The 25692-nt window shown below is 50.4% G+C and overlaps 2 protein-coding genes across 2 annotated transcripts; one reads left to right on the top strand and one right to left on the bottom strand.

Annotated features, from left to right (window-relative positions):
* The first annotated feature begins 560 nt into the window (after positions 1-560).
* LOC126036950 (olfactory receptor 14A16-like) lies at positions 561-4590 on the top strand. Its single transcript, XM_049797178.1, has 2 exons — positions 561-813; positions 3632-4590. The coding sequence occupies exons 1-2, from the start codon at positions 561-563 to the stop codon at positions 4588-4590; spliced, it is 1212 nt and encodes a 403-aa protein (XP_049653135.1).
* Positions 4591-14297: 9707 nt separating this feature from the next.
* LOC126036949 (olfactory receptor 14A16-like) lies at positions 14298-17995 on the bottom strand. Its single transcript, XM_049797177.1, has 2 exons — positions 17836-17995; positions 14298-15289 (listed from the first exon to the last, which is right to left on the bottom strand). Exon 2 carries the CDS (start codon positions 15264-15266, stop codon positions 14298-14300), a length of 969 nt encoding a protein of 322 aa, XP_049653134.1. The 5' UTR covers positions 15267-15289; positions 17836-17995.
* Positions 17996-25692: the final 7697 nt, after the last annotated feature.

The raw sequence follows: 25692 nt of genomic DNA, 5'->3' as shown, positions 1-25692 counted from the left end.
TTCAACTGCGTCACGCCCTTATATACTGTCTGTCGGTCATCCCGCCTCCTTTAACCCTTCTCTTTCCGTACATCGCGAGATCTTCCGAGCGTCAATCCCTACAAACTTGGCTTCGTTTGGTCAGCTGACTACCTCTGTAGGCTGCTGTGGACATAATGAACAGGGAAGATTTTAGTTGTCCTAAATGTAGGCATCTGCTTTAATTCCTGTCTACAAAAGTAATTCCTAAGCAGGCTCCAAGATCACGCCCCCAGATGCTGTCCTTTCCCTCGGCATTGCTCTGTTAGAACTTGCAGCTACCAGCACTCCCTCAATCTCCATTAATTCATATGGAAGCTGAACCAAAGAGCTTACATGCAGATGTCTACTTTGTGCATGCCTAAACTGAGGCAAGAGGAATTACTCCTCCTGTTGTTTGTGGCAGGAGGGAGCAGAGTCCCCTTCTAGCCCCAGGACTACAAAACCAGGATGAGAGACCTCAAGTGACTTGGCTGGATCCCTTCCCTCAGCAGTAGGGGTAAAGGAAATTTCTCTCAGTAACTGCCTCAGTGTCCTGAATAATGATGGGACAAGAAAAGGTGACTCTCATGCCCTATTCTTTTTCTGATAGGAGAAATGTTACTGCTGGAAAGAAGTGTGTCTCCCCAGCTGAGGGAGGGAACATCAGTGATTATTTCAGCCTGTTTCCCAGCAGGTTCCCCTGGAGCCCCAGGGACACCAGGAGGGAGCCCAGAGGGGGCAGAGAAAGTGCTGCCTTGGGCTGGTCCTCTGCTGCTGAGCTGGGCTGGGCTCCTGGGCTGGAGGGAGCTCATGGCAAGCAGGCAGCACTGCAGAGAGACAGCTCTGCCCAGGAGCAGCTCCTCTGCAAAGCACAGCAGGGCTGCACTGTCTGCAGCCACGGAGGGGGAGAGCAGAGAGAGGCAGAGAGATGTTAAGGGCAGTCAGGAGTGGGAGGGTGCTGAGACCTCACTGGTGGAGAAATCTTCACAGCCCTTGAAAAGGTAAGTGTCTGGCTGCAGGGCAAGTCGGATGATTGTACCAGAGTGATCTTCCAATGTTGGTAAATGCCACAGCTTGTAGGATCTTTCTGGATGGCACTCCTGGCTTTTCTGATGTTGAGAGAAATTATGTGCTCCAGAGCTGGGCTTCTCTGCTGCACTGGCAGACAGACAGGGCATGATGGCTGCTTCCTCCCAGGGACAGCTACAAGTGTGCGAAGCCGTGTGTGCAGCTGGGTTGCCCAGGGTTGTCCTTCAGAGCAGGGTCCCTGTACCCCAGGGGTCTGTGTGCCAGGGTAGGAACTCTGCTGCCTGCCATGGTCAGCCCTCAGCCTGCCTGGCGAACTCCCCACAATGCTGCGGGGAGAAGCTGTGGGGGGAACGAGCAACACTCAGCAAGGCAGGGTCCTTCTGTTGTCAAGAGGGTGCTGCACGGGTCAGGGCTGCTTGTGCCTCCAGATTACCCCAGGATATTTCCAAGGGGACTTTTCAAGAGCAAGGTCAATGTGGAGATTATGTTGAAGATAAGGAGCTTTCCTGAGTCTGTATTTTCCATTTCCCACTCTTGGGTGTTGGTGGTCGAGAAATGGAAAAGGAGCTCTCAAGTTTGAACAAGTCACTGAGACGCCTGAGCTGTAACTTTAATAGTAAGTCTTATAGTAGTCTCCTAAAGTGCCTTTGGCCTCTCCTCTGCCTATGGGCAGCACCAGCACCACCCATCAGGCTTGGTCTGACCTGCCCTTTTCCACCAGCAAACAGGAACATGTACCCAGCCAGTGCCCTGCAAACAGGCAGGTTTCTATAGGGCTAAGGTAAGTGCGCAGAGGTTGGGATGGGGTCTGTGAGCTCTGACAGGGAAAAGACATGGCACAGGGAAACACCTCCTAGGAGGAAAATCACCCGGCAGCAGGGGAATGACCAGGGAATGAAAGGAAACTAAAACCAGAAATGCTGTGAGAGGGAGAATTCAGAAATCTCTGTATCATCCCCTCCAATGCAGACCCATTCCTCTGAGCAAACCCCCTTGCCTCCTCTCCCACCCAGCAAAGCCCCTACCCTCAGAGCTGGGGGGTCCAAGGCATGAACCATCTCCTCTGCAGCCAGAGCTCCAGCAGAGCCACGGTGCAGCTGTCCAGCCACGTACCCAGGTCCCTCTGCAGAGCCCAGGGGCTGAGAGAAACTGCCTGGCAATGTTGATGCCTGGGAGGTGGTGTGCACAGCTGGGTAAGGCTAACGCTGTCCTGAGGGCCCAGCTGGCTCTTCCCTTGCTTCTCTCATCCAGACCCTCACTGTATTGTTCCTTGTTTCTGTACTTGTTTGTGTTATTGTTACCTTGTTCTTGCTGTCAGGCTGTCTGGGGATGGGAATTTCAGCTGCAGAGTCACACACTGGCCTTGTGGGTCCATTCCTACTACTGTGTTCATGGGAACAAGTGTCCCAGCTTTCTTGGCACCTGTGGAGATCTGGTCAATGCAGTCTCTGGGCTGGGGAATGAGCTGGTTTTCCTTCAGTGAGATAACATTAGAATAGAATAGAATAGAATAGAATAGAATAGAATAGAATAGGATAGTTCAACTGGAAGGGAAATACATTTATCACTTAGTCCAACTGCCTGAGCACTTCAGGGGCCACCAAAAGTTAAAGTATGTTATTAAGGGCATTGTCCAAATACCTCAAACACTGACAGGCGTGGGACATCGACCACCTGTTTAGGAAGCCTGTTGCAGGGTTTCAATACCCCCTCTGTAAAGAAATGATTCCTAAGCATTTCCTACAATTAGGACACTTATCTCTCTCCTTGATGTGTTCTTAAAAGCTGTGAGTTGCCTTGAGTGACGTAAACCTCTCCCATAGTATCTTTGAGTTATCTGAAAGCCCCATGGAGAAACACAGAGACTCTATGACTGAGGAAATGTTCTTGAGTTGATGAAATGTGCCATGTGTGTCCTTGACTAGAAGTGGGGTGCTGAGATCTTGAGAAAGGCTGATACCGTTAGTGGTCTGAGGTGGTCTCTGCTCTCAGCAGTATCTGCTGGCTTTTCAGGATGACATGGGAGTGTGATCACCCTCCATCTCTGAAGGGTGCAAGCACAGGGAAACTGGGAACTAGATGGAGGGGCAGACCAGATTCTTTCACTCTGCACTGAGTCACAGCCAATCCTTTTGCCCTGCAGGGCTCACTCTGTTCTCCCTGAGTGCAGCAGAAATTCTAAGGGTTTCTGACATACAAGAACGCTCGCCTGGTGAAATGGAGGGAACTTTACAAGACCTCAAACTGCCTTCTGCCATCCTGGTTCCTTAGCACCAGGAATGCAGATGCTGACAAGCAATTCTGTGTTAGGAGTGGTTTCATTTGACAAAATTGAACATCAGGACTGGCCCCTGCTCCCACTGTTCCCATGAACCCACTGCTGCAGGCAGGGCTGACTCCTCAGCAGCCAGTCGGCAGAGGCCCTGCTCCTCACAGCACACTCAGCCAGCACCAACCAGAGCTCCTGCCATGGAACTGAAGGAAGGTCTCCTAGAAAGTGAAAACTGGGTTTGTGCAACAGAGGAGAGTCTATAATAAATGGCTTTGATTTTGCTCAGAGAGGAATCCCCTAACTACTGTCTGTCTTTTCCATCTTTAACAGTGCCCCATTGTCAGAAGGACCAAATGTCCAACAGCAGCTCCATCACCGAGTTCTTCCTGCTTACACTTGCAGACACACGGGAGCTGCAGCTCTTGTGCTTCTGGCTCTTCCTGGGCATCTACCTGGCTGCCCTCCTGGCCAACAGCCTCATCATCACCGCCATAGCTTGTGACCACCACCTCCACACACCCATGTACTTCTTCCTCCTCAACCTCTCCCTCCTTGACCTGGGCTCCATCTCCAGCACTCTCCCCAAAGCCATGGCCAATTCTCTCTGGGATACCAGGTCTATTTCCTATGCAGGATGTGTTGCACAGCTCTCTCTGTTTTCCTTCTTGCTTGGAGCAGAGTATTTTCTTCTCACAGTCATGGCCTATGACCGCTATGTTGCCATCTGCAAACCCCTGCACTACGGGATCCTCCTGGGCAGCAGAGCTTGTGTCCACATGGCAGCAGCTGCCTGGGGAAGTGGGTTTCTCAATGCTGTGCTGCACACTGCCAGTACATTTTCAGTACCCCTCTGCCAAGGCAATGCTGTGGACCAGTTCTTCTGTGAAATCCCCCAGATCCTCAAGCTCTCCTGTGCAGACTCCTACCTCAGGGAAGCTGGGCTTCTTGTGGTTAGTGCCTGTTTAGTCTTTGGTTGTTTTGTTTTCATCGTGCTGTCCTATGTGCAGATCTTCAGGGCTGTGCTGAGGATCCCCTCTGAGCAGGGGCGACACAAAGCCTTTTTCACGTGCCTTCCTCACCTGGCTGTGGTCTTCCTCTTTGTCAGCACTACCATTTTTGCCTACCTGAAGCCGCCTTCTATCTCCTCCCCATCCCTGGATCTGATGGCGGCTGTTTTGTATTCAGTGCTACCTCCAGCAATGAACCCTCTCATCTACAGCATGAGGAACGAGGAGCTCAAGGATGTACTGAAGAAACTGATGCAATCAGTAGTCTGTCAGCAGCAATAAGCTGCTCATGTCTCTTCACAAGGGATTTCCAATGTATGTGGGGATCCTGTTGTGCTTTTGGTATTTTATTTGTGATAATCCTGTTTGTCCAGGAATGTCTGCATTCACTCTGCTTCTCCAGAGGCTTGAACTCAGCCTGTCTGACCCAGAGGCCTTCATACAAGTCTCTGGCATGATGGTACAGCTGGCCTCCTGTGTCACATCTTTGTAAGAAGAGGGGATTTCCTCAGTGCTGGTGTCTGGAGGTTGGTCTCTTCTTCCAAAGCTGAGGTCAGGAACATGCTGAAGAGATTGCCTCCACGAGGCTGTGCGGCTGTGCTTGGGTTCTCCATGGGCACCGTCCCCTGGAGGAAGATTCTCTGGGGAGCAGGGATGTCCCTGGACAAGAGCAAAGGATAAACTCTGTGCTCCCAGGTGGGGATAAGTGAAAAAGAGAAACCTATTTATGCATGCACTAGCTCAGGGCAGGCTGCACTGTGGCTGGGAGAGCAGGAGCAACCTGAGGAGCCTCCAGGCCAGGATTGTTGTCCTGGTGAGAGGGGCTGACTCAGAGGGGCATCTGTCAGTTGGTAATAAGGATCTCTTGGAAACAAGAGCAAGGGACAATGGGAGACACTGGCCTCTGTCTCCTCATGCATAGGTGGCCCTCAGCCCTGGGGCTGTTGGACAGGCTGAGACCCCTCTCTGCCCCCAGAACCTGTTGTGCCCCTCAGAGGGGCTGGGGCTGTGGTCGAATGCCCAGAGCTTTGCAGCACCCTGCAGTGGGTACTGCTGTGGGGCCAGCCCAGACTGGGCTGCTCTGCTGGGCCAGGCTGAGGAGAGGGCAGAGGAAGTGCTTAGAGCTGGGGAGGGACTGGGCTGGGCAGGAATATGTCTGGGAGAGGAAAAATACCCGTGTAGAGCTCAGCTGTTTGAGTGTGCAGGGTGAGGGCACACGGGGTACTCACAGTGCAGAGTCAAGTGATACAGTGAAGGAAGCAAGGCACTGAAGCACCGAAGGTGTAGAAGAGAGCGGCCCAGTCCATGCCATGTTCCCTGGACACCCCAGGGAAGCTGTCCCAGGGCAATTTTCCCTGACCACTCCACACACTGTCCATTTCCATGTCTGGCTGTACACTCCAGCCCTGAGGAGGAACCTTTGCTGCATGGTCACCTCTGATCTCCTCCGCAGCTCCATAATACCCAACTTCACAGCCATTATTAATAAAAAGGAAACCAGTTACCTACTGACGCTCAGTACACACCAAGTCCCATAGCTCTTGCCACAGCCGGACTCTCAGCCAAGACTGTTCTCAGACAATGCCAGCGAGATCAGGTGCTCATGGCCTTGTCTCAACAAATATTGAAATCTGCATTAAGATCCCACCAGCTGGCCTGGTCCTTGCTCCGATGTTTGGCTCTGAGGGATTTCTCAAAACTCCAGCTCTCTCAGCCTCTCCTCTCCCATAATGTGCTCCAGGCCCCAACCACCCTTCTGGCCTCTGCAGGAGTCGCTCCAGTCTGTCAGGCTCTTTCTTGTGCTGGGAAGCCCCACACTGGACGCAGCAGTCCTGATGTGGTGGTGCTGTAGTGGGTTAGCCTTCGCCAACAGCCAGACATCTACCCAGCTGTTCACTCACAACCCCAGTCAGCATGACAAAGGGAGAAAATAAGATGGACTACCTAATGGGTCAAGACAAAGACAGGGCGATTGCTTACTAATTACTCTCACAGGCAAAGAAGAGCCGACTTTGGGAAGATCAATTTATTTTACTGTCAAATAAAATAGATTTGAATAGGGAGAAACTACGGCAAAAATATTAAAGACCATTTCCCCACCCCACTCCTTGTTCCCAGGCTCAGATTATTCCATTGTTCCCAATTCTTCTACTCACCCTAACCTCAAGAGGAGCAAGGGGGGTGGTGAATGGGGGTTTCAGTCGGTAAAGAACACCTCTGCCACTCCTTCCTCCTCACACTGCTCCCCTGCTTCAGCTTGGGTCTTCTCCACAGGATCCCACTGTATTTGTTGACAAGGCTATGTGTTGTTCATTATTTTCTGTATTACTTTTTACCTTTATGCTCACAAAATCACGGAAGTGTTGAGATTGAAAGGGACCTCTGGAGATCATCCAGTTCAACCCCATCAGCTGAAGCAGGGTTGGAATAGAGAAGGTTACTCAGGACCTTGTCTAGGTGAGTTTAAAATATCTCCATGGAGGGAGACTCCACAACCTCTCTGGGCAACCTGTTCCAGTGTTTGGCCACCCTCACCATCAAGAAGTGTTTTCTTGGTTTCAGATGGAATTTCATGTGTTTTTATCTGTGTTCATCACCCTTTGTCTTCCCTCACTGGGAACTACTGAAAAAAAAGTCTAGCTCCCTTGTCTTCATTCCCTCCCATCAGGTATTTATAAACATTAATAAGCCCCACCCCCTCAAGCCTTTTCTTCTTCAGTCTTAACAGTCCCAGATCTCTCAGCCTTTCCTCCTAGACCATTAAACCAGATTTGTGGCCCTTTGGTGGACTTGCTTGAGTAAGTCAACGACTTGCACTGGGCAGCCCAGCACTGGACACAGCACTCCAGCTGTGGCGTCAGCAGTGCTGAGGATAGGGGAAGGGATGTGTCCCTCCATCTGCCAGCAATGTTTTTCCTGATGCAGCCCAGGAGGCTGTTGGCCTTTGCCATGAAGGTGTATTGCTGGCTCATACTGAGCTGCTTGTCCTTGGGGACCCCAAGGTCCTTCTCTGCAGAGCTATCTAGCTGGTCAGTCACCAGCATGATGTCCACAGTGTGGCTGAATCACAGGCTGTCCTGCCCCAGGACCTTTCTAAGCAGCAGGTTGTCCTTCTTGGAGATGGGCTTCACCTCTGTCACAGGCTGCACAGTGCTGCAGAGTCACCTGGGACAGCAAACCCCTCTCCTGCCAGGGTTGTACAGGGCTGCACAGCCCAGACCTTTTTCTCTCTGGCCTTGGAGACTGCAGCTTTTGCTCTTGTTGTGGGAACCTCATTCATCATGATGTTGCCACCTACCGTCCAATCCAGATTGCCTCTGCTGGGAATAAAAGCCTTTCCATACAAGGCATCCAGTCTCTGGGTACCAGGTTTCCGTGTGACAAGTCAGCCCGTGGCCCTGGTGCCACATCTGAGGTTCTGCAGCCCAAATGTGCACCAAAGGCCACAGCCTGGGGCACAGACAACAGGAGCCCGATGTGCCATCACAGAGCTGTGACATCAGTGGAATAAGAGCTGAGGTGGGGAAGGAGAGCTCCCATGGCTTTTGTGGTGGAGGGAGATAAAATGTCTTTAGGAGAGACCAACAGGAAAGATGAGGAGCAGGGGATCTCTTGTTTGATGCCAGGGCAGCTCAGCTATATGGATCTCTTCTATTGGACAGGCAACAGGTTAGGTGAGAGCTTGCGCGTGGGTCAAAAGAAAGACCAGAAAGGAGGACACTATGGTAGAAATCAGTTGTGGTTTGACCCTGGCCAGCAACTAAACACCCAGAATCAATTGCTCACTCACTCTTACATGCCCAGTGGGATGAGGGAGAGAATAAGAAGTGACAAAACCAAGAAAACTCATGGGTCAAGACAAAGACAGTTTAAGAGGTGAAGCAAAAGCTGTGTGTGCAAGGAAAGCAAAACAAGGAATTCATTCACTACTTCCCATGGGCAGGCAGAGGTTTAGCCATTTCCAGAAAAGCTGGGCTTCATCACATGTATCAGTGACATGCAAAGACAAACACCATGACCACTAATGTCCTCTTTTCATTGTCATTTCCCTGAGCTTTCACTGATGGGCATGACATCCTGTGGTATGTAATATCCCTTTGGTCATTTTGGGTCAGCTGTCCCAGCTTCTTGCATGCCCCCAGCCTACTTAGTGTGGGGGCAGAATGTGAAAAAGAGAAAGCCTTCATGCTCTGTAAGGACTGTTCAGCAGTAGCCAAAACACTGGTGTGTTACCAGTGCTGGTTCAGGAACAAATTCAAAGCACAGCACCATAAGGGCTACTATGAAGAAAATTAACTCCATCATTGCAACCAGACCCAGGACAGAGTTACAGGTCATGCAGTCAGGGTGAGGAATGAATAAAGTCTTATTTAAATGACCTGGGGAAATCTGTGGATCACAGACTGGTTTTTATGGGGCAATCAGTCTGCCTGGTATTCACTGGACAAGTAAGCAAGGATGCAAACAGTCCAGCGGCTTGTGGACAAGTTCCTGATACCAAATGGGCCACCCAGTTGGATCCTCACCTGGACCTGGTACTCCCAAAAGAGAAAGAGCTGGTCAGGGATGTGAAGACCATCTTCAGCCTTGGCTCTAGTGACCATGAAGTTGTGGTCTCTCAGATCCCCAGGGATGTGGGGAAGGAGAGTAGCCAAGCACAGACCCTGCACATCAGGGAATGAGAACCTGACCTGTTGAGGGCACTGGCAGGTGGGATCGCACGGGCGCAGTGTCAGGGCCCTGAGACCATCCATAGGCCTTCATGGCCCTGACCAGCATCACCTGAGGCCTCCAACCACACCTCTGTTCGTGCCCCAGGAGACCATGTAAGCCAGGCCTGAGTTTCAGCCCCAGATTGATCTGTGCTGTAGGTGTAATGGTCTCCAGACACAACCACAGACACAGCCTGGCCTGCCGATGGACCTTGTTGATGCAGACTTGCAGACTCCCTTCCCAGCTTGATTCTTTATGGGTTTTACAATGTAATGACACCATGGCCCTCCAACTCCTAGGGCCTTTCTGCTTCCTTTCTTCCCATCATGTAGTCAGGTTTTGGGAGGAGAGGAAGGAAAAGCAGGTGAGGTTTCTGGGTTTCATTGACTGAAAGCAGGGAGCAAACCTGCTATCTTCAGCTTATTTCTTGGAGGCCTTGAATCTTCCACAGGAGCCTGAAAGCTCTGAGATCCCTCCACCTCCCTCTCTTTTAGCAATTAAGTTGAGAGTACCCAAGTCAGAGGATTTGTTTACATTCTGTTTACAGGCTAAAGCACCCCATGGTCTGGAGATATGTCATTTCCTTATCTCTGGCCAAGAACATCCTTATTTCAACACCTGACTGTTGCCTATTAGTCTCCTGCCCAGCACCAGGGTTACAAAACTGTCTTCATCTTCCTGAAAACCTCCCCATAGGGACTGGCAGATCACTATGAGGTTCTGAAGGTCTTCCATTCTACAGGCTGAACAAGGCCCTTTCCCCCAGTTTCTCCTCCCAGGCAAGTGCTCCAGGCCCTGAGCATCTCACTGACTCTGCACTGAATTCACTCCAAGTTATACACATCTTCTTCCTTGCTCTGGTGGGTTATCTCTGGCCAATAGCCCAGCAGCCACCCAGCTACTCCGTCCCTCCTTCCCTTCCCCAGTGGAGGCCCAAAAGTTAACACAGTAGTGTACAGGTTGTCTAATGAGCAATGACCATGGGGAGACAATCACCTCCCCCAGTCTTTTGGCAAGGCTCCTCTTTAGACAGTCCAGGACACTGCTGTCTGCCTTTGCGACTAGTATGCATGGTGGGATCGTGTTTTGCTTTCTGTCCCCCAGCACCACCAGGGCCTTTTCTGCAGAGCTGCTCCCCAGCCAGACCAGGCAGTCCCCAAGGCCCTGCAACTGCAGAGTATTAGTCTATCCCAGGTGCAGAATCTGGCCTTTGTTCTTCTTTGTCTTGGGTTTGGCTGGGATAGAGTTAATTTTCACAGGAAGCTGGGAGGGGGCACATCCAGGACAGCTGACATGAACTAGCCAAAAGGATATTTCATACCATGTGATGTCATGCTCAGTATACAACTGGGGCTGGGGGCTGGTGTGGAGCTGCAGCAAGGGGAAGGGTGGAGCGTCAGGTTCCAGGGAGTGAGCAATTCCACTGTGCATCACTAGTTTTGTACATTCTTTTATTAGTAATATTGTTATTACTGTTTCTTCCTTCCTTGTGTTGTCCCAGTAAACTATCCTTATCTCAAGCCAGGAGGTTCTACTTTTTTTTCCTATCGATTCTCCTCCCCATCCCACCCGGGGCGGGGGGGGGGAGGGGGGGCGGGAGGGGAGGGGTGAGCAAGCAGCCACGTGGTGCTTTGTGGCCGGCTGGGCCTAAACCACGACATTCTTGTATCTCATGAAGTACCTGACAGGACAGTCCTTACAGCCTTCAGGTTTTCCTTGAATGGCATCCAAAGGCACAGGACTGGTCCTCCCAATTTAGTGACATCAACAAATGTGGTGACAGTTGCCTCCTCCGGGTCATGGATACAGGTGTTAAACTGCACAGGGCTCAGGAGAGTCCCCTGTGCTGCCCCACTATACGCCAGTATGTCCCAGTAGCCTTAAGGTAGAGTGTGACCCACCTACCTTCACCACTGCTCTCTCAGCCTCATCATCCACCTGGTGTTTTACCCATCTGTTTCTATGTGCATCCAGACTGTAATGGCCTAATGTGAGCAGAAGAATATTGAGGGAGACCATGCCAAAAGTTTTGCTGAAGCTGAGGTAAATGACATCCATTTTTTATCTCCTTATGCACAACTACAGGCTGTCAGGTTGGTGAAGCATGATTGATCCTTGGGAAGTCCCTGTTGACAGTTCTTCTCTTTTAGGTGCCCAGAAATGTCACCCAAGAGGACTTTAATTGATGGCACATTCCTCACCAAAGTGATCTTGTACAGCCTGTGGTTCCCTGGGTTGCACTGTTGGCCTCTTTCAAAGATGAGCACAACATCAGCTTGTCCTGTCTCACAAGGGAGCTCTGCCAATCCCATGACTTTTCAAAAGGTATATTCCAAAGAAATACCAGTTTTCCCCTGTAACCTCACTGTCACTATTCTGCCTGTTATACCACGTACTTAATTTCTCTCATCTTTCATGTGGTTTTGCCTGTCCAGGATACAATGACCATTTCTAAAGTCCTCTTTTCAGCAGACTGCCTAAGCAAAGGCCCTTTTCATTATTCTCTAGTTCATTCAGAGAATATTTTCTTTATTCTTTATTCTTTGTTCATTCAGATGCCACTCACCTATGCTGCTGATTTGAGTTTCAGGGGGTAAAAGTTTATGTGTCTTTTAACAGTCTAATTGTCTTCTTAGCCAACTCTTTAATTGTGTTTATATCCAACTGTGCTGGTTTTGGCTGGGATAGAGTTAATTTTCTTTAGAATAGCTAGTATGGGGCTGTGTTTTGCACTTGTGCTGGAAACAGTGTTGATAACACAGGGACATTTTCATTATTGCTGAGCAGTGCTTACACAGCATCAAGGCCTTTTCTGCTTCTCAAACCACCTCACCAGCGAGTAGGCTGGCGGTGCACAAGAAGCTGATCCCAACTGACCAAAGGGCTATTCCAGACCATATGACGTTGCACTCAGCATATAAAGCTGGAGGAAGAAGAAGGAAGAGGGGGACATTCGGAGTTATAGCATTTGTCTTCCTAAGTAACCGTTACATCTGATGGAGCCCTGCTTTCCTGGAGATGGTTGAACACCTGCCTGCCCATGGGAAACATGAATGAATTCCTCATTTTGTTTTGCTTGTGTGTGCGGCTTTTGTTTTACTTATTAAACTATCTTTATCTCAATCCACAAGTTTTCTCTCTCTTACTCTTCTGAGTCTCTCCCCCATCCCACTGGGGATGAGTAAGCAAGTGGCTGCATGGTGCTTAGTTGCTGGTTCATGTTAAACCACGACAAGGACAAACATGAAACCTCTGCAGAAAAGAACTCAGTGTAATAGCTGAAAAAAGTCTTCATTTCCAGCATTGTTAAGTTTTTTTATGAATTTCCTTTTTTTTTTTTCATAGTTTTTTTATTAACAGGTCAAAGGGTATGTACTACCAAGCTGATTATCCTCTCTTCTCTATGTAAGTATTTTTATACAACCACTTATCACAGTAAATATTCCTACCAGTGTTTCAAATGGATAAAGACTGCTCTGAAGAATGACTGTATTTATATTGGCACATTTTACCTCTCTATGTCTGCCTCTGTCTTTAACATAGAATCATCAAATCATTTAGGTTGAAAGACCATTAAGATCATTGAGTCCAACCATTACCTAACACTGCCAAGTCCACCACTAAGCCATGTCCCTAAGTGCCACAGCTACATGTCCTGTAAATACCTCCAGGGATGGTGACTCAACCACTTCCCTGGGCAGCCCCTTCCAAGGCTTGACAAACCATTCAGTGAAGAAATCTTTCCTAATATCCAATCTAAACCTCCACCAGTGCAACTTGAAGCCATTTCCTCTTGTCCTATCACTTGTTACCTAGGAAAAGAGACTGACACCCACCTTGCTACAATCTCTTTTCATGTAGTTACAGACAGTCCTCAGTTGTAGAGTCCCTCAGCCTCCTTTTCTCCAGGCTAAACAATCCCAGTTCCCTCAGCTGCTCCTCATAAGACTTTCTCTCTAGAGCCTTCACTGGCTTTGTTTCTCTTCTTTGGGCATGCTCCAGCACCTCAATACCTTTCTCCTAGTGAGGGGCCCAAAGCTGAACACAGTATTTGAGGCACAGCCTCACCAGTGCCAAGTACAGGGGAACAATCACTTCCCTAGTCCTGCTGGCCACACTATTTCTGATACAAGCCAGGATGCTATTGACCTTTTTGGCCACCTGGGCACACTGTCAGCTCATATTTAGCCAGCTGTCAACCAACACCCCCAGGTCCTTTTCCACTGGGCAGCTTTCCAGCCACTCTTCCCTAAGCCTGCAGCATTGCATGAGGTTGTTGTGACCCAAGTGCAGGACCCAGCACTTCACCTTGTTGAACCTCATACAATTGGCCTTAGCCCATTGATCTAGCCTGTCCAGATCCCTCTGAAGAGCCATCCTACCCTCCAGCAGATTAACACTCCTGCCCAACTTGGTGTCATCTGCAAACTTAACTGAGGGTGCACTTGTTATTAAACCAACAGAGCCAATTCTATATAAAATTCATGTATTTATTGAGAATAGCAAGCAAGCAGCGCTGGGCGGCCGGGGAGTCCATGCTTCACCAACGGCTCACAGCTTTCTGTTATAGTTACATTCCTTTTATACAGTTCATGCACCCCTTTCTTGTAAATCTCCGTCTTGTCTTGCTTCTTCTTTCTTCACAGGTTTGTTAATGGGTAGATTCAGTCAATCTTCTCAAAGGAGAGTGTCTGTGGAATGTCTTTTGATGTGGAGGAATGCAGTCGCAGTAGAGTTAATCCCCTTATCTGGTCCGTTGTTGTCTTTTCCTTCCTTATCTAGTAAATCACAATGTGTCCCTTCCCCCCTCCCGATTGGTATGTAAACCTTATTGTCTTCTTTTTAATTCAACACGAATTACACAATGTCAGGGAACAATTTGGTTCCCTGTCGATTACACACTGAATCCCCTTTTCCAGATCACTGATAAAGACACTAAACAGAACTGGTGCCAATACTGAGCCCTGGGTATCACCACTTGTGACTAGCGGCCAACTGAGCAGCACCAACTCAATGAACTCACTTCACTGAGTTCCTCAGTGAAATGGCTGAACATGGGCACAGAAGGATTTGTCTTAATTTCTAACAAAAATATTTAAACATGATGTAATTACAGAAGCCATAAACTACTCTTCTCAGCTGTATGCTAAGTCCAAACTGCATCTAATGCAGTCTGACTTTTACAAGGACCATCCCTACAAGAACTCTTTGAGACCTAGAGACAAAAAGGGATAGATAGAAACAGAGTTAAAGAGCTAAGAAAATATTGAGACATACTACTGGAAGACACAAGAGTTTTTAACTCCCTGAAGCTGGAAGCAGCAGCTACATAGTTTCTTCAGCTTCTTCAGTGCAGCTTTGAGCTCCTGGTTTCTCATGCTGTAGATCAGAGGGTTCACTGCTGGAGGCACCAATGAGTACAGAACAGTCACAACCAGATCCAGAAATGGGGAGGATATAGAGGGGGGCTTAAGGTAGGCAAAAAATGACGTGCTGAGAAAAAGAGAGACCACAGCCAGGTGTGAAAAGCATGTGGAATAGGCTCTGTGTTGTCCCTGCTCAGAGGGGATCCTCAGCACAGCCCTGAAGATCTGCACATAGGACAGCACAATGAAAACAAAACACCCAAAACCAAAAGACGCAGTAATCACAACAACCCCGACTTCCCTGAGGTAGGCATCTGAGCAGGCAAGCTTGAGGATCTGGGGGATTTCACAGAAGAACTGGTCCACAGCATTGCCCTTGCAGAGTGGTAGTGAAAATGTATTGGCTGTGTGCACCACAGCATTGAGAAACCCACTTCCCCAGGCAGCGGCTGCCATGTGGACACAAGCTCTGCTGCCCAGGAGGGTCCCGTAGTGCAGGGGTTTGCAGATGGCAACATAGCGGTCGTAGGCCATGACCGTGAGAAGATAAAACTCTGCTGTAGCACAAAAAAAGAAAAAAAACACCTCTGCAGCACATCCTGTGTAGGAGATGACCCTGGTGTCCCACAGGGAATTGGCCATAGCTTTTGGGACAGTGGTGGAGATCAAGCCCAGGTCAAGGAAGGAGAGGTTGAGGAGGAAGAAGTACATGGGTGTGTGGAGGCAGTAGTCACTGGCTATGGCAGTGATGATGAGGCCATTGCCCAAGAGGGCAGCCAGGTAGAGTCCCAGGAAGAGCCAGAAGTGCAAGAGCTGCAGCTCCCGCGTGTCTGCGAATGCCAGGAGGAGGAATTTGGTTATGGAGCTGCCATTGGACATTTGGTCCCTCTGGGCATGGGGACCTGTCCAAAGAGGAAAAGTCAGTGAGAAGTTAGGGGAGACCTCTAGACAAAACAAAAGCCTTTTCTCCTAGATACTCCCCTTTCTACAACCACCCTCTTTTTACTTTTCTAGGAGACCTTCCTTCAGCTCTATGGCAGGAGCTCTGGTTGTTGCTGTCCAAGTGTGCTGTGAAGAGTGGGGCCTCTGCCCACTGGCTGCTGAGGAGTCAGCCCTGCTCTGCAGCAGTGAGTTCTTGGGAGCTGTGGGGGCAGGAGCCAGTCCTGATGTTCGAATTTGTGAAACGAAACTGCTTCTAATGCAGAAGGACCTGTTAGCAACTGCACTGCAAGTGCTAAGGAAAGGAGACAGCAGAAGGCAGTCTCAGAGGTTATTCTTAATGTTTCCCTCTGTCTCACCTGGGCAGTATACTTTGATGTCAGAAGCCTCAGAATTTCTGCTGTACTCTGGGAGAACAGAGTGAGCCCTGGAAGGCAAGAGGATTGGCTGTGGCTTAGTGCAGAGTGAGGGGAGGTGCTCTGTCCCTCCGTCTTGTTCACAGCTGCCCTGGGCTTGCAACTTTCTGAGATGGAGAGTGATCACAATACTGTGTTACCCTGAAAAGCCTCCAGACACTGCTGAGAGCAAAAAAGGATCCAGTGCAGATGACCAAGGTCTCAGCACCCACTCATAGCTAGGGACGCACCTGCCTCATTTCACAAACCTAACAGCATTTCCTCAGTTGTAGAGTCTCTACATACTCCATGGGGCTTTCAGATAAAACAGAGCTGATACAGGACAACTTTGCATCCTGCAGAGCATCTCAAAGCTTGGAAGAACACTTAAAATAGGTAGCCAAGTGCCATAAAGATAGCATCTCAGTACAAGTAAACTCATTACCCAGCCCCACAGACTGTATTGACCAGATCTCCATGGGTTAGAGGAAAGCTGGGACACTTGTTCCCATGGACATACCTGCATGAAAGGACTACAAGATCAGTGTGTGACTCTGCTACTGAAACTCCCATCCCCAGACAGCCTGACAGCAAGAACAAGGTAACAATAACACAAACAAGTACAGAAACAAGGAACAATACAGTGAGGGTCTGGATGAGAGAAGCAAGGGAAGAGCCAGCTGGGCCCTCAGGACAGCGTTAGCCTTACCCAGCTGTGCACACCACCTCCCAGGCATCAACATTGCCAGGCAGTTTCTCTCAGCCCCTGGGCTCTGCAGAGGGACCTGGGTACGTGGCTGGACAGCTGCACCGTGGCTCTGCTGGAGCTCTGGCTGCAGAGGAGATGGTTCATGCCTTGGACCCCCCAGCTCTGAGGGTAGGGGCTTTGCTGGGTGGGAGAGGAGGCAAGGGGGTTTGCTCAGAGGAATGGGTCTGCATTGGAGGGGATGATACAGAGATTTCTGAATTCTCCCTCTCACAGCATTTCTGGTTTTAGTTTCCTCTCATTCCCTGGTCATTCCCCTGCTGCCAGGAGATTTTCCTCCTAGGAGGTGTTTCCCTGTGCCATGTCTTTTCCCTGTCAGAGCTCACAGACCCCATCCCAACCTCTGTGCACTCACCATGGACCTACAGAAACCTGCCTGTTTGCAGGACACCGGCTAGGTACATGTTCCTTTTGCTGGTAGAAAAGGGCAGGTCAGAACATCCCTGCTGGATCCAGCAAAGGTGATGCTGATGCTGTTCAAAGGCACAGGAGGAGCTGAAGGCACTTTAGGAGGTTCCTATCAGACCTACTGGTAACTCAAAGTTACAGCTCAGTAGTCTCAGGGACTTGTTCAAGCATGAAAGCTCCTTTTCCATTTCTCTCCACAAATTCCCCAAGGGAAGGAAGCTGAAAACACAGACTCAAGAAAGCTTCTTTCTTTATAGCAATCCCTGCCCTGACCTTCTCCTTGAAAAGTCCACTCAGAAATGTCCTGTGGTGATCTGGAGCTGTGAGAGGTCTCACGCACACACACACAACACCCTCTCAAACCAGAAGGACCCTTTCCTGCCAATGTACAGCTTCTCCCGGCACTGCTGTGGGGAGTTTCCTGGACAAGCTGAGTGCCGACCCTGGCAGTAGACAAAGTCCCTGGCACACACCCCGTTGGGCACAGGGTGCCTGCTCAGAAGGACAGAACAGGGCACCCCTGGCTTCACACCTGGCTTCACACCCCTGCAGCCAATCCCCGGTGAAAGGATCCAACGTGCCCTGTCCTTCTGACAGTGCAGCAGGGAAGCTGTGCTCCAAAACACGTATTTTTTTCTCTGTAACAAAGAAACTGTGACAGTGCTTCTGAAAGACCCCATAGGCTGTGGGATGTGCCAACTTTAGGAGGTCATTCCAGGAACCACAGCTGCATTGCCCTGCAGCAAGACACTTACCCTGTTAAGGGCTGTGAAGATTTTCCTCCAACTCAGCACTTCTTAGTCTTCCCACCCCAGACTGCCTTTAACTCCGCCTCACTTCTCTACCTTCGGTGCCTGTAGGCAGTGCCCTCAGCCCTGCTGCGCTTTGCAGAGGAGCTGCTCCTGGGCAGAGCTGTCTCTCGGCAGTGCTGCCTGCTTGCCATGAGCTCCCTCCAGCCCAGGAGCCCAGCCCAGCTCAGCAGCAGAGGACCAGCCCAAGGCAGCACTTTCCCTGCCCCCTCTGGGTTCCCTCCAGGTTTCCCTGGGGCTCCAGGGGAACCTGCTGGGAAACAGGCTGAAGCAATCACTGGTGTTCCCTCCCTCAGCAACAGAGACACTTGTGTCCTGTGGCATTTCTTTCATTAGAAGAAGAGTGTCATGGAGGCTTACATAATCAAATCCAAGAGGTGTTAAAACTCAGATTTGTTCTTCAGTAAAAAGTTAGTTAGAACTCTGGTAAAATTTGTGAACCACAGGCTTGAGCATGTAAGGGTAATTAGTACTTCACAGCCAACTTAAGTATTCTTAAGATTTAAAATCATGACTCAAAAGGCACATATCACTCACCTAAAAGATGAGGGCTCTCAACCTGCAGGAATTACCTAGGCCATCATCCCGACCCAAGGGGAGAGTCCCCGACTGCAGACCCACTGCTCCGACGAGGACTGATGCCAAAATGTCATCTGGCTGGACCCCATTTATACCCTTGTCGAATCTGATCTGTGGTCATTTTAATCCCCATTGGCCAAAAGATCAACACTTCAGTGTACCTGGTGCTTCTCAATTGGTCAGTTTAATTTTCAACCTGCAACCTCTAGAGTTTGGGTTATTTTTCCTCTCCTCCCTGCCCAGAGAAATTTTGTTTCCTTTCAGGGGCAGCGTGTCCTGGCACACATTGCATCCTGTGACCACAGCCCAGGTTTCCTTGGAGTGGTCGTACAGTTACCTCTTGCATCCAGAGCTAAAAGGGACCGCAGTCTGATGAATTTGACTCTCATTGTGGGTCATCATTTCATTCTGGTCTAGAGTTCAAGTGGACTATCTGACGCACGAACAGGCTTTTAAGAGAGTATACTTAACCACTAGTACAAACTTCACTGCCAAACGTTTGATACAACTTAGTGCAATACAGGTTACAGTAATCATAACTGCAAGCATTATTAAAGATTAGAGAAGGCTGGTCATCCACCCTGTCAAAGAAAATCCCAACATATCAAAACTTTCCTACCCAGCCAAGTAGTCCCTGGTAAACAAGCAATCGCCTCTGAGCCTCTTGCCACTTTCTTTTGTTGATTTGATCTTGAAGCTACATTGACACATTTGGAGTGAACACAGCAGTCCCCCATCAACAGGTTTAAAACTCCACATACACCTTTCTCTTTCAGTAGCATCAAATCCAGTACGGCTCAATTTTGGATAGTCATTTTACCGGTATGTTGTAACTGCTTGTTCCAGAGTCCCAAACTGGCAGATGTAACCTTGGCTGAGGTTGATAGTTGTAAACTCAATTCTAGAATGCTCTATCGGTGTTCCCTTGGGCACCGTACACAGCCACCCCCATGGAATTTCAGGGCATAGTGTAGTACCATTCCAGCTCCACCCTGTGATCTCATGGGTTAGTTGGAGGATATAGTCACATCTGGTGTTCCATACCGAACCAGCATTTACTGCACCTGGTGACCAACTATAAACAACCTGAGTATACCCTCCTCCCCCATCCAATCTGAACCTCCAACTATGATAGTTACATTGCTCCCATATGAGGTTAGGGCTTGCGATATATTGATGTCCATCATCTTTGCCATGATGTTGTCATCCAGGTCTTAATCATCCACACCTGCCACCATCATCACTACCAGTAGAACCACTGGAATGGCTCGTTTCTTCATTGTCCTGTAAGAAAGCACAAACTAGACCTCAGTCTTAAAACTGGGTCACAGGGCTAGAAGTCCAGGATTATCCACCGGGCAATGTGGTGACATGGTGAGTCTTTCCGCTCCTGTCTAAGGTTTCCCAGGCATACAAGCCTCTGGGTTTTGCTAAGGTCATAGGAACAATACCAATGGAAGGTAGTTTCACCATGGCAGGTTGGCCCACATATGTCCCCAGTGGGAACTGGCTTCTCTGACCCTCTGGTATAGTCATCGCCTGTTAACAGTCCTGTAGGACAAAATGCTCAAATTTTTGTACTACCATAATTTCCCCATAGTTATTGACAGCAAAAGCTGCTCGTGGTAATCGTGTGTCCCAGTTATGGCATGAGACATCAGCATGTTTTTTAATCAAGCCATTGGTACGCTCAACTATACCATTAGCTTGGGGGTAACATGGTGTGTGAAACACCCATTTGATGCCTTCCCCTCGCACCCAGTCTTGTACCACTGCGGCTGTGAAATGTGACCCGTTATCACTTTGAATACATTGAGGAATAGGTAGAATACCAAACCATTCTCACATAACCTGAACTGTCTGGTCTCCAGTAGCTGTGCCAACAGCTGTTGCCATAGACAATCCTGATGCTACCTCCACTCCTACCAAAATATATTTCCTCCCAGATGATGGTCTCAGAGGACCACTGTAATCAGCCTGCCACGTGCTCCAAAGAGCCTTGCCTTGTCTGATATGCTGGGCTGGAGCCTGGTTTGGGTGATTAGCCTTAAGCCTCATTTGGCATTGCGGGCAAGCTGTGAGAATTGCTTCACGGGTTTTCATAGACACCAGCCAACCCCGAGATTGGCATTCATAATAGAGTTCCTCTTTCCCTGAGTGGCCTTTCTTGATATGCAACCATTCATCTAGTCTATCCCAATCTTCCTTCTCACTGGTGACCATCCTGATTTGGGCCAAGTGGTCCACCTGTTGATTCCATTTTGCAGCTGGGGTTCTACCCCAAGCATGTCCCTTCACCCATCCCACCTTTAAAGGTCGGGACCTCCCTATTGCCAGGAGACGTTGCCAGTCCTCTGTCCTCCACACTTTCACATGACCTACTTCCCGCTTACTAGATTCCCACTGACATATCCACTCTGTAGCACCCTTAAAGGTTGCGTAAGAGTCAGTATAGATGATGGTAGCACCATTCTCTACGGCCAGTAATAAAGCCCGCAGTTCTCCTACTTGTGCACTACCTTCACCCTCTTCCTCGACTGTCTTCCCAGTACCAGTCTCCAATGCCACTGCTTTATATTGCTATTTTTATCCCACTTGATGGGCAGATGCATCCGTGAACCACACTGCCTGCATATCTCAGCCTGTCACGGATTTGGGTGCCTCCTCAATCGGAGAAGGACCTTGACATTTAGAAGATGGGACGTCTAGCCCATTCTTGACTAACAGATTCCTGATGGCCTCAGACACTTGCCCTACCTGTTCCTTGTTATCCCCACCAACCAGGATATCATCTATATATTGATACATGTGAACACCTGATGGTACTTCCACAGCATCAAGGAGCTTGGCTGAAGCTTTGTGAGCAATACTTGGGGAATGCCTATATCTCTGGGGAAGTCAATTAAAAGTATATTGGGTCCCCTCCCAAGTGAAGGCGAACTGGGGTTTGTCCTCTTCCCTTAGGGGAACCATAAAAAACATATCCTTGACATCTAAAGCAGCCATCCATGGGTCGGCCGCAGCCTTTATTGCTGTTCCTATTGAGGTTATACTTGGAACAGCAGCAGTTAATGGTGAGGTATTACTGTTCAACCTCCTATAATCAATTGTTAGTCACCACCTCCCATCTGGTTTTCAGACTGGCCAAACAGGAAAATTATAAAGGGAATGTGTGGGACTTATGAACTTGTCTCTTCTCAAGGTTGTTAATTACTTCCAAAATGCCCCATTTGGCACTGGCTGGCAGCAGGTATTGATAGACATGGGTTACTTTAGATTGCGGTAGTGCAGGAGCAAGTTGCAAGGTTCTCACATGGATAGCCTCTGCCCCTCTGCCCTCAAAGCTCCACACCCTGCCGTTGGGTAGGTACCATTGTTTGCCTGCCAGAACATCAAATCCCAGTATATTTCCCTCATAGGGTCTCAGAGCCACTTCCACAGCCATCATTCTCTTTTCCCCAGGTAGCCAGAATTGAGTTCGAGCTATGGGACATTTTTCTGCTGCTCCTGTCACTCCTATAATGTTTACAGCCTTTCTCAAAGGTTTAATTGCCAGCTCACTAGCTTGTCGTTCATTTAAAACACTAATTTGGGCTCCTGTATCAATTAAGAATTCTAAACTTATCTGCCTTGGAGCCACAGGAATGTGTATATAAGGCTTTTTATCAGCAGACCATTGGCAAGTATTCACCATGCGGATTTGGTGGCCTGAACCCCAAACCGCAGCTTCTAGTTTGTTAACCCTTCTGGTTCTTCTCACAGTGCTGCAAAAGGGTTATGGTTCTCAGCCTGAGGGGCGGGGTTACTGGCGCTTCCCTTTGGTTTCTAGAGTTCCCCTCCAGCAATTTCATTGCTGGATGTGGTCGGTGGACTGCCCGTGTGAGATGGGTTGACCCTGGCTGGACGCCAGGTGCCCACCAAAGCCATTCTATCACTCCCCCATCCTCAGCTGGACAGGGGAGAGAAAAATATAACAAAAAAGCTTGCGGGTGGAGATAAGGACAGGAGAGATCATTCACTAATTACCGTCACAGGTAAAACAGACTCAGCTTGGGGAAAATTAGCTCAATTTATTACAAATCAGCCAGAGTAAGGTAATGAGAAATAAACCCAAATCTCAGAACACCTTCCCTCCACCCCTCACTTCTTCCCAGGCACAACTTCACTCCTGGATTTCTCTACCAAGCCCCCCCCGCAGCACAGGGGGACAGGGGTGGGGTTTAGGGTCATCACACATTATTTTCTGCCGCTTCACCTCCTCAGGATGAGGGCTGATCACACTCTTCCCCTGCTCCAGTGTGGGGTCCCCCCCACGGGCGACAGTCCTCCATGAACTTCTCCAACATGGGCCATTCCCACGGGCTGCAGTTCTTCACAAACTGCTCCAGCATGGGTCCATTCCACAGTGTGCAGTCCTTCAGGAGCACAATGCTCCAGTGTGGGTCCCCCACGGTGTCACAAGTCCTGCCAGAAAACCTGCTCCGTGGGCTCCTCTCTCCACAGATCCACAGATACTGCCAGGAACCTGCTCCAGCGTGGGTTTCCCATGGGGTCACAGCCTCCTTCGGGAACCCACCTGCTCCGGCAGGGGGTCCTCCATGGGCTACAGGTGGATATCTGCTCCACCGTGGACCTCCCTGGACTGCAGGGGGACAGCCTGCCTCACCAGGGTCTTCACCACGGGCTGCAGGGGAATCTCTGCTCCAGCGCCTGGAGCATCTCCTCCCCCTCCTTCTTCACTAACCTTGGTGTCCACAGGGTTGTTTCTCTTGCACGTTCTCACTCCTCGCTCCGGCGGCTGTTTCTCTGCAACACAACTTTTTTCCTTCTTAAAAATGTTATCACAGAGGCGTTACCATTATCACTGATTGGCTTGGCCTTGGCCAGCAGTGGGTCCGTCTTAGAGTCAGCTCTTATGGGGTGTCTTGAACACAGGGCAAGCTTCCAGCAGCTTCTTACAGAAGCCACCCCTGTAACACCCCCGCTACCAAAACCTTGCCACACAAAACCAATACACTCCCTAACCATGTGGGGGGGTAGACCTGACCTCCCGAAAATCGCCAGTGGCGTATACAAGGCCTTCCTAACCATAAGGGTGGGTTAGACGTGGAGGCCCTAACCCCATGGGCATGGGAGACCAGGCCTCCCTAATCGGGCGGGCTAGGTAGACCTGGCCTCCCTACCCATGCAGGCGGGGTAGACCAGGCCTCTCAACTGGCAGTGGTGGGGTAGACCTTGCTTCCCTTGCTGAGTGGGTGGGCTAGACCTGGCCTCCCGATTGGCGCTGGTGCGGTAGACCAGGCCTCCTTAACCATGTGGGTGGGATAGACCTGGCATCCCAAGGGTGCCGGTGGGGTAGACATGTTCTCCCTACCCGAGTGGGCTGGGTAGACCAGGCCTTCCTACCGGCAAGGGCGGCGTAGACCTGGCCTGCCTGCCGACGCTGGTGGGGTAGACCTGGCCTTTTATCTGAGTGGGCCTGGTAGACATGGCCTCCCTAATCACAAGCGTGGGGTAAAACAGAACTCCCAAATGGCATTGGTGGGGTAGGTCTGGCCTCCCTACCTGTGCAAACCAGGTAGACCAGGCCTCCCTAACCGTGTGGGCAGGGTAGACCTGGCCTCTTGACTGGTGCCGGTGGGGTAGACATGGCCTCCGTAACAATGTGAACAACATAGAGCTGGACTCCAGTCCGGCACTGGTGGGGTAGAAGTGGCCTCCCTAACCGCATGGTGGGGTAGGCCATGCCTTCCTAACTGCGAGGGCAGGGTAAACCTGGCCTCCGTACTGGCAAGGGCGGGGTACACACAGCCTCCCTGGCCAATCAGGTTGGGAAGACCTGGCTTGCCTAACCACAAGCCCAGGGTAGAACTGGCCTCCCTAATGGCAAAGGCGGGGTAGAGGTGGCCTCCCTAACCACGTGGGCGGGGTAGACCTGGCCTCCTTAATTGCGTGGGTGTGGTAGACCTGGCCTCCCTACTGGCAAGGCAGGGTAGACCTTGCTTCCCTAACCGTGCGGGTGGGGTAAACCTGCCCTCTCTAACTGCACGGGCAGTGTAGACCTGGCCTCCCGACCAGTGCAGGTGGGGTAGAGCTGGCCACCCTGTCCGCGCGGGCCTGGTAGAGCAGGCCTCCCTAAATGCATGGCCAGGGTAGACCTGACCTCCCTAACCGCATGGGCAGGGTAGACCTGGCGTCACTAACTGTGCAGGTGGTATAAGACCACGCCTTACTAGCCGAGGGGGCAGGGTAGACCTGGCTTCCCTAACCACGTAGATGGGGTAGACCTGCCTTCCCTACCAGCACAGGCAGGGTAGACCTGGTCTCCCTACCCAAGCGGGCAGGGTAGACCTGGCCTCCCTAACAGCGCAAATGGTGTAGACCTGGCCTCCCCGCTGGTGCCAGTGGGGTAGAAGTGGCCTCCGTATCGGCGTGGGAGGGGTAGGACATGCCTCCCTAACCATGCGGGCGTGGTAGACCTGGTATCCGTACTGCAAGGGCGGGGTAGACATGTCCTCCCTGGCCAAGTGGGTTGGGAAGACCTGGCCTGCCTAACTGCAAGGGTGGGGTAGAACTTGCCTCTCTAACCGTGCGGACGAGGCAGACAAGGCCTGCTCTGATGGGTTGACCCTGGCTGAACACCAGGTGCCCACCAAAGCCATTCTATCACTCCCCCATCCTCAGCTGGACAGGGGAGAGAAAAATATAACAAAAGGCTTGCGGGTCGAGATAAGGAAAGGAGAGATGATTCACTATTACCGTCACGGGCAAAACAGACTCAATTTATTACAAATCAACCAGAGCAAGGTAATGAGAAATAAAATGAAATCTCAGAACACCTTCCCACCACCCCTCCCTTCTTCCCGGGCACAACTTCACTCCCGGATTTCACCATCAAGCCCCCCCAGCTGCACAGGGGGACAGGGATGGGGTTTATGGTCATCACACGTTATTTTTGGCCGCTTCACCTCCTCAGTGGGAGGGCTCATCACACTCTTGCCCTGCTCCAGTGTGGGGTCCCACCCACGGGAGACAGTCCTCCACGAACTCCTCCAACGTGGGCCATTCCCACGGGCTGCAGTTCTTCACAAACTGCTCCAGCATGGGTCCATTCCACGGTGTGCAGTCCTTCAGGTGCACACTGCTCCAGCGTGAGTCCCCCACGGGGTCACAAGTCCTGCCAGAAAACCTGCTCCGTGGGCTCCTCTCTCCACAGATCCGCAGGTCCTGCCAGGAACCTGCTCCAGCGCGGCTTCCCACGGGGTTACAGCCTCCTTCGGGAACACACCTGCTCCAGCGTGGGGTCCTCCACGGGCTACAGGTGGATATCTGCTCCACCGTGGACCTCCCTGGACTGCAGGGGGACAGCCTGCCTCACCAGGGTCTTCACCACGGGCTGCAGGGGAATC

Source organism: Accipiter gentilis, unplaced genomic scaffold (genome assembly GCF_929443795.1).
Source record: "Accipiter gentilis unplaced genomic scaffold, bAccGen1.1, whole genome shotgun sequence".
In the NCBI taxonomy this organism is placed as follows: domain Eukaryota; kingdom Metazoa; phylum Chordata; class Aves; order Accipitriformes; family Accipitridae; genus Astur; species Astur gentilis.
This window is presented reverse-complemented; position numbering and strand designations above follow the sequence as displayed.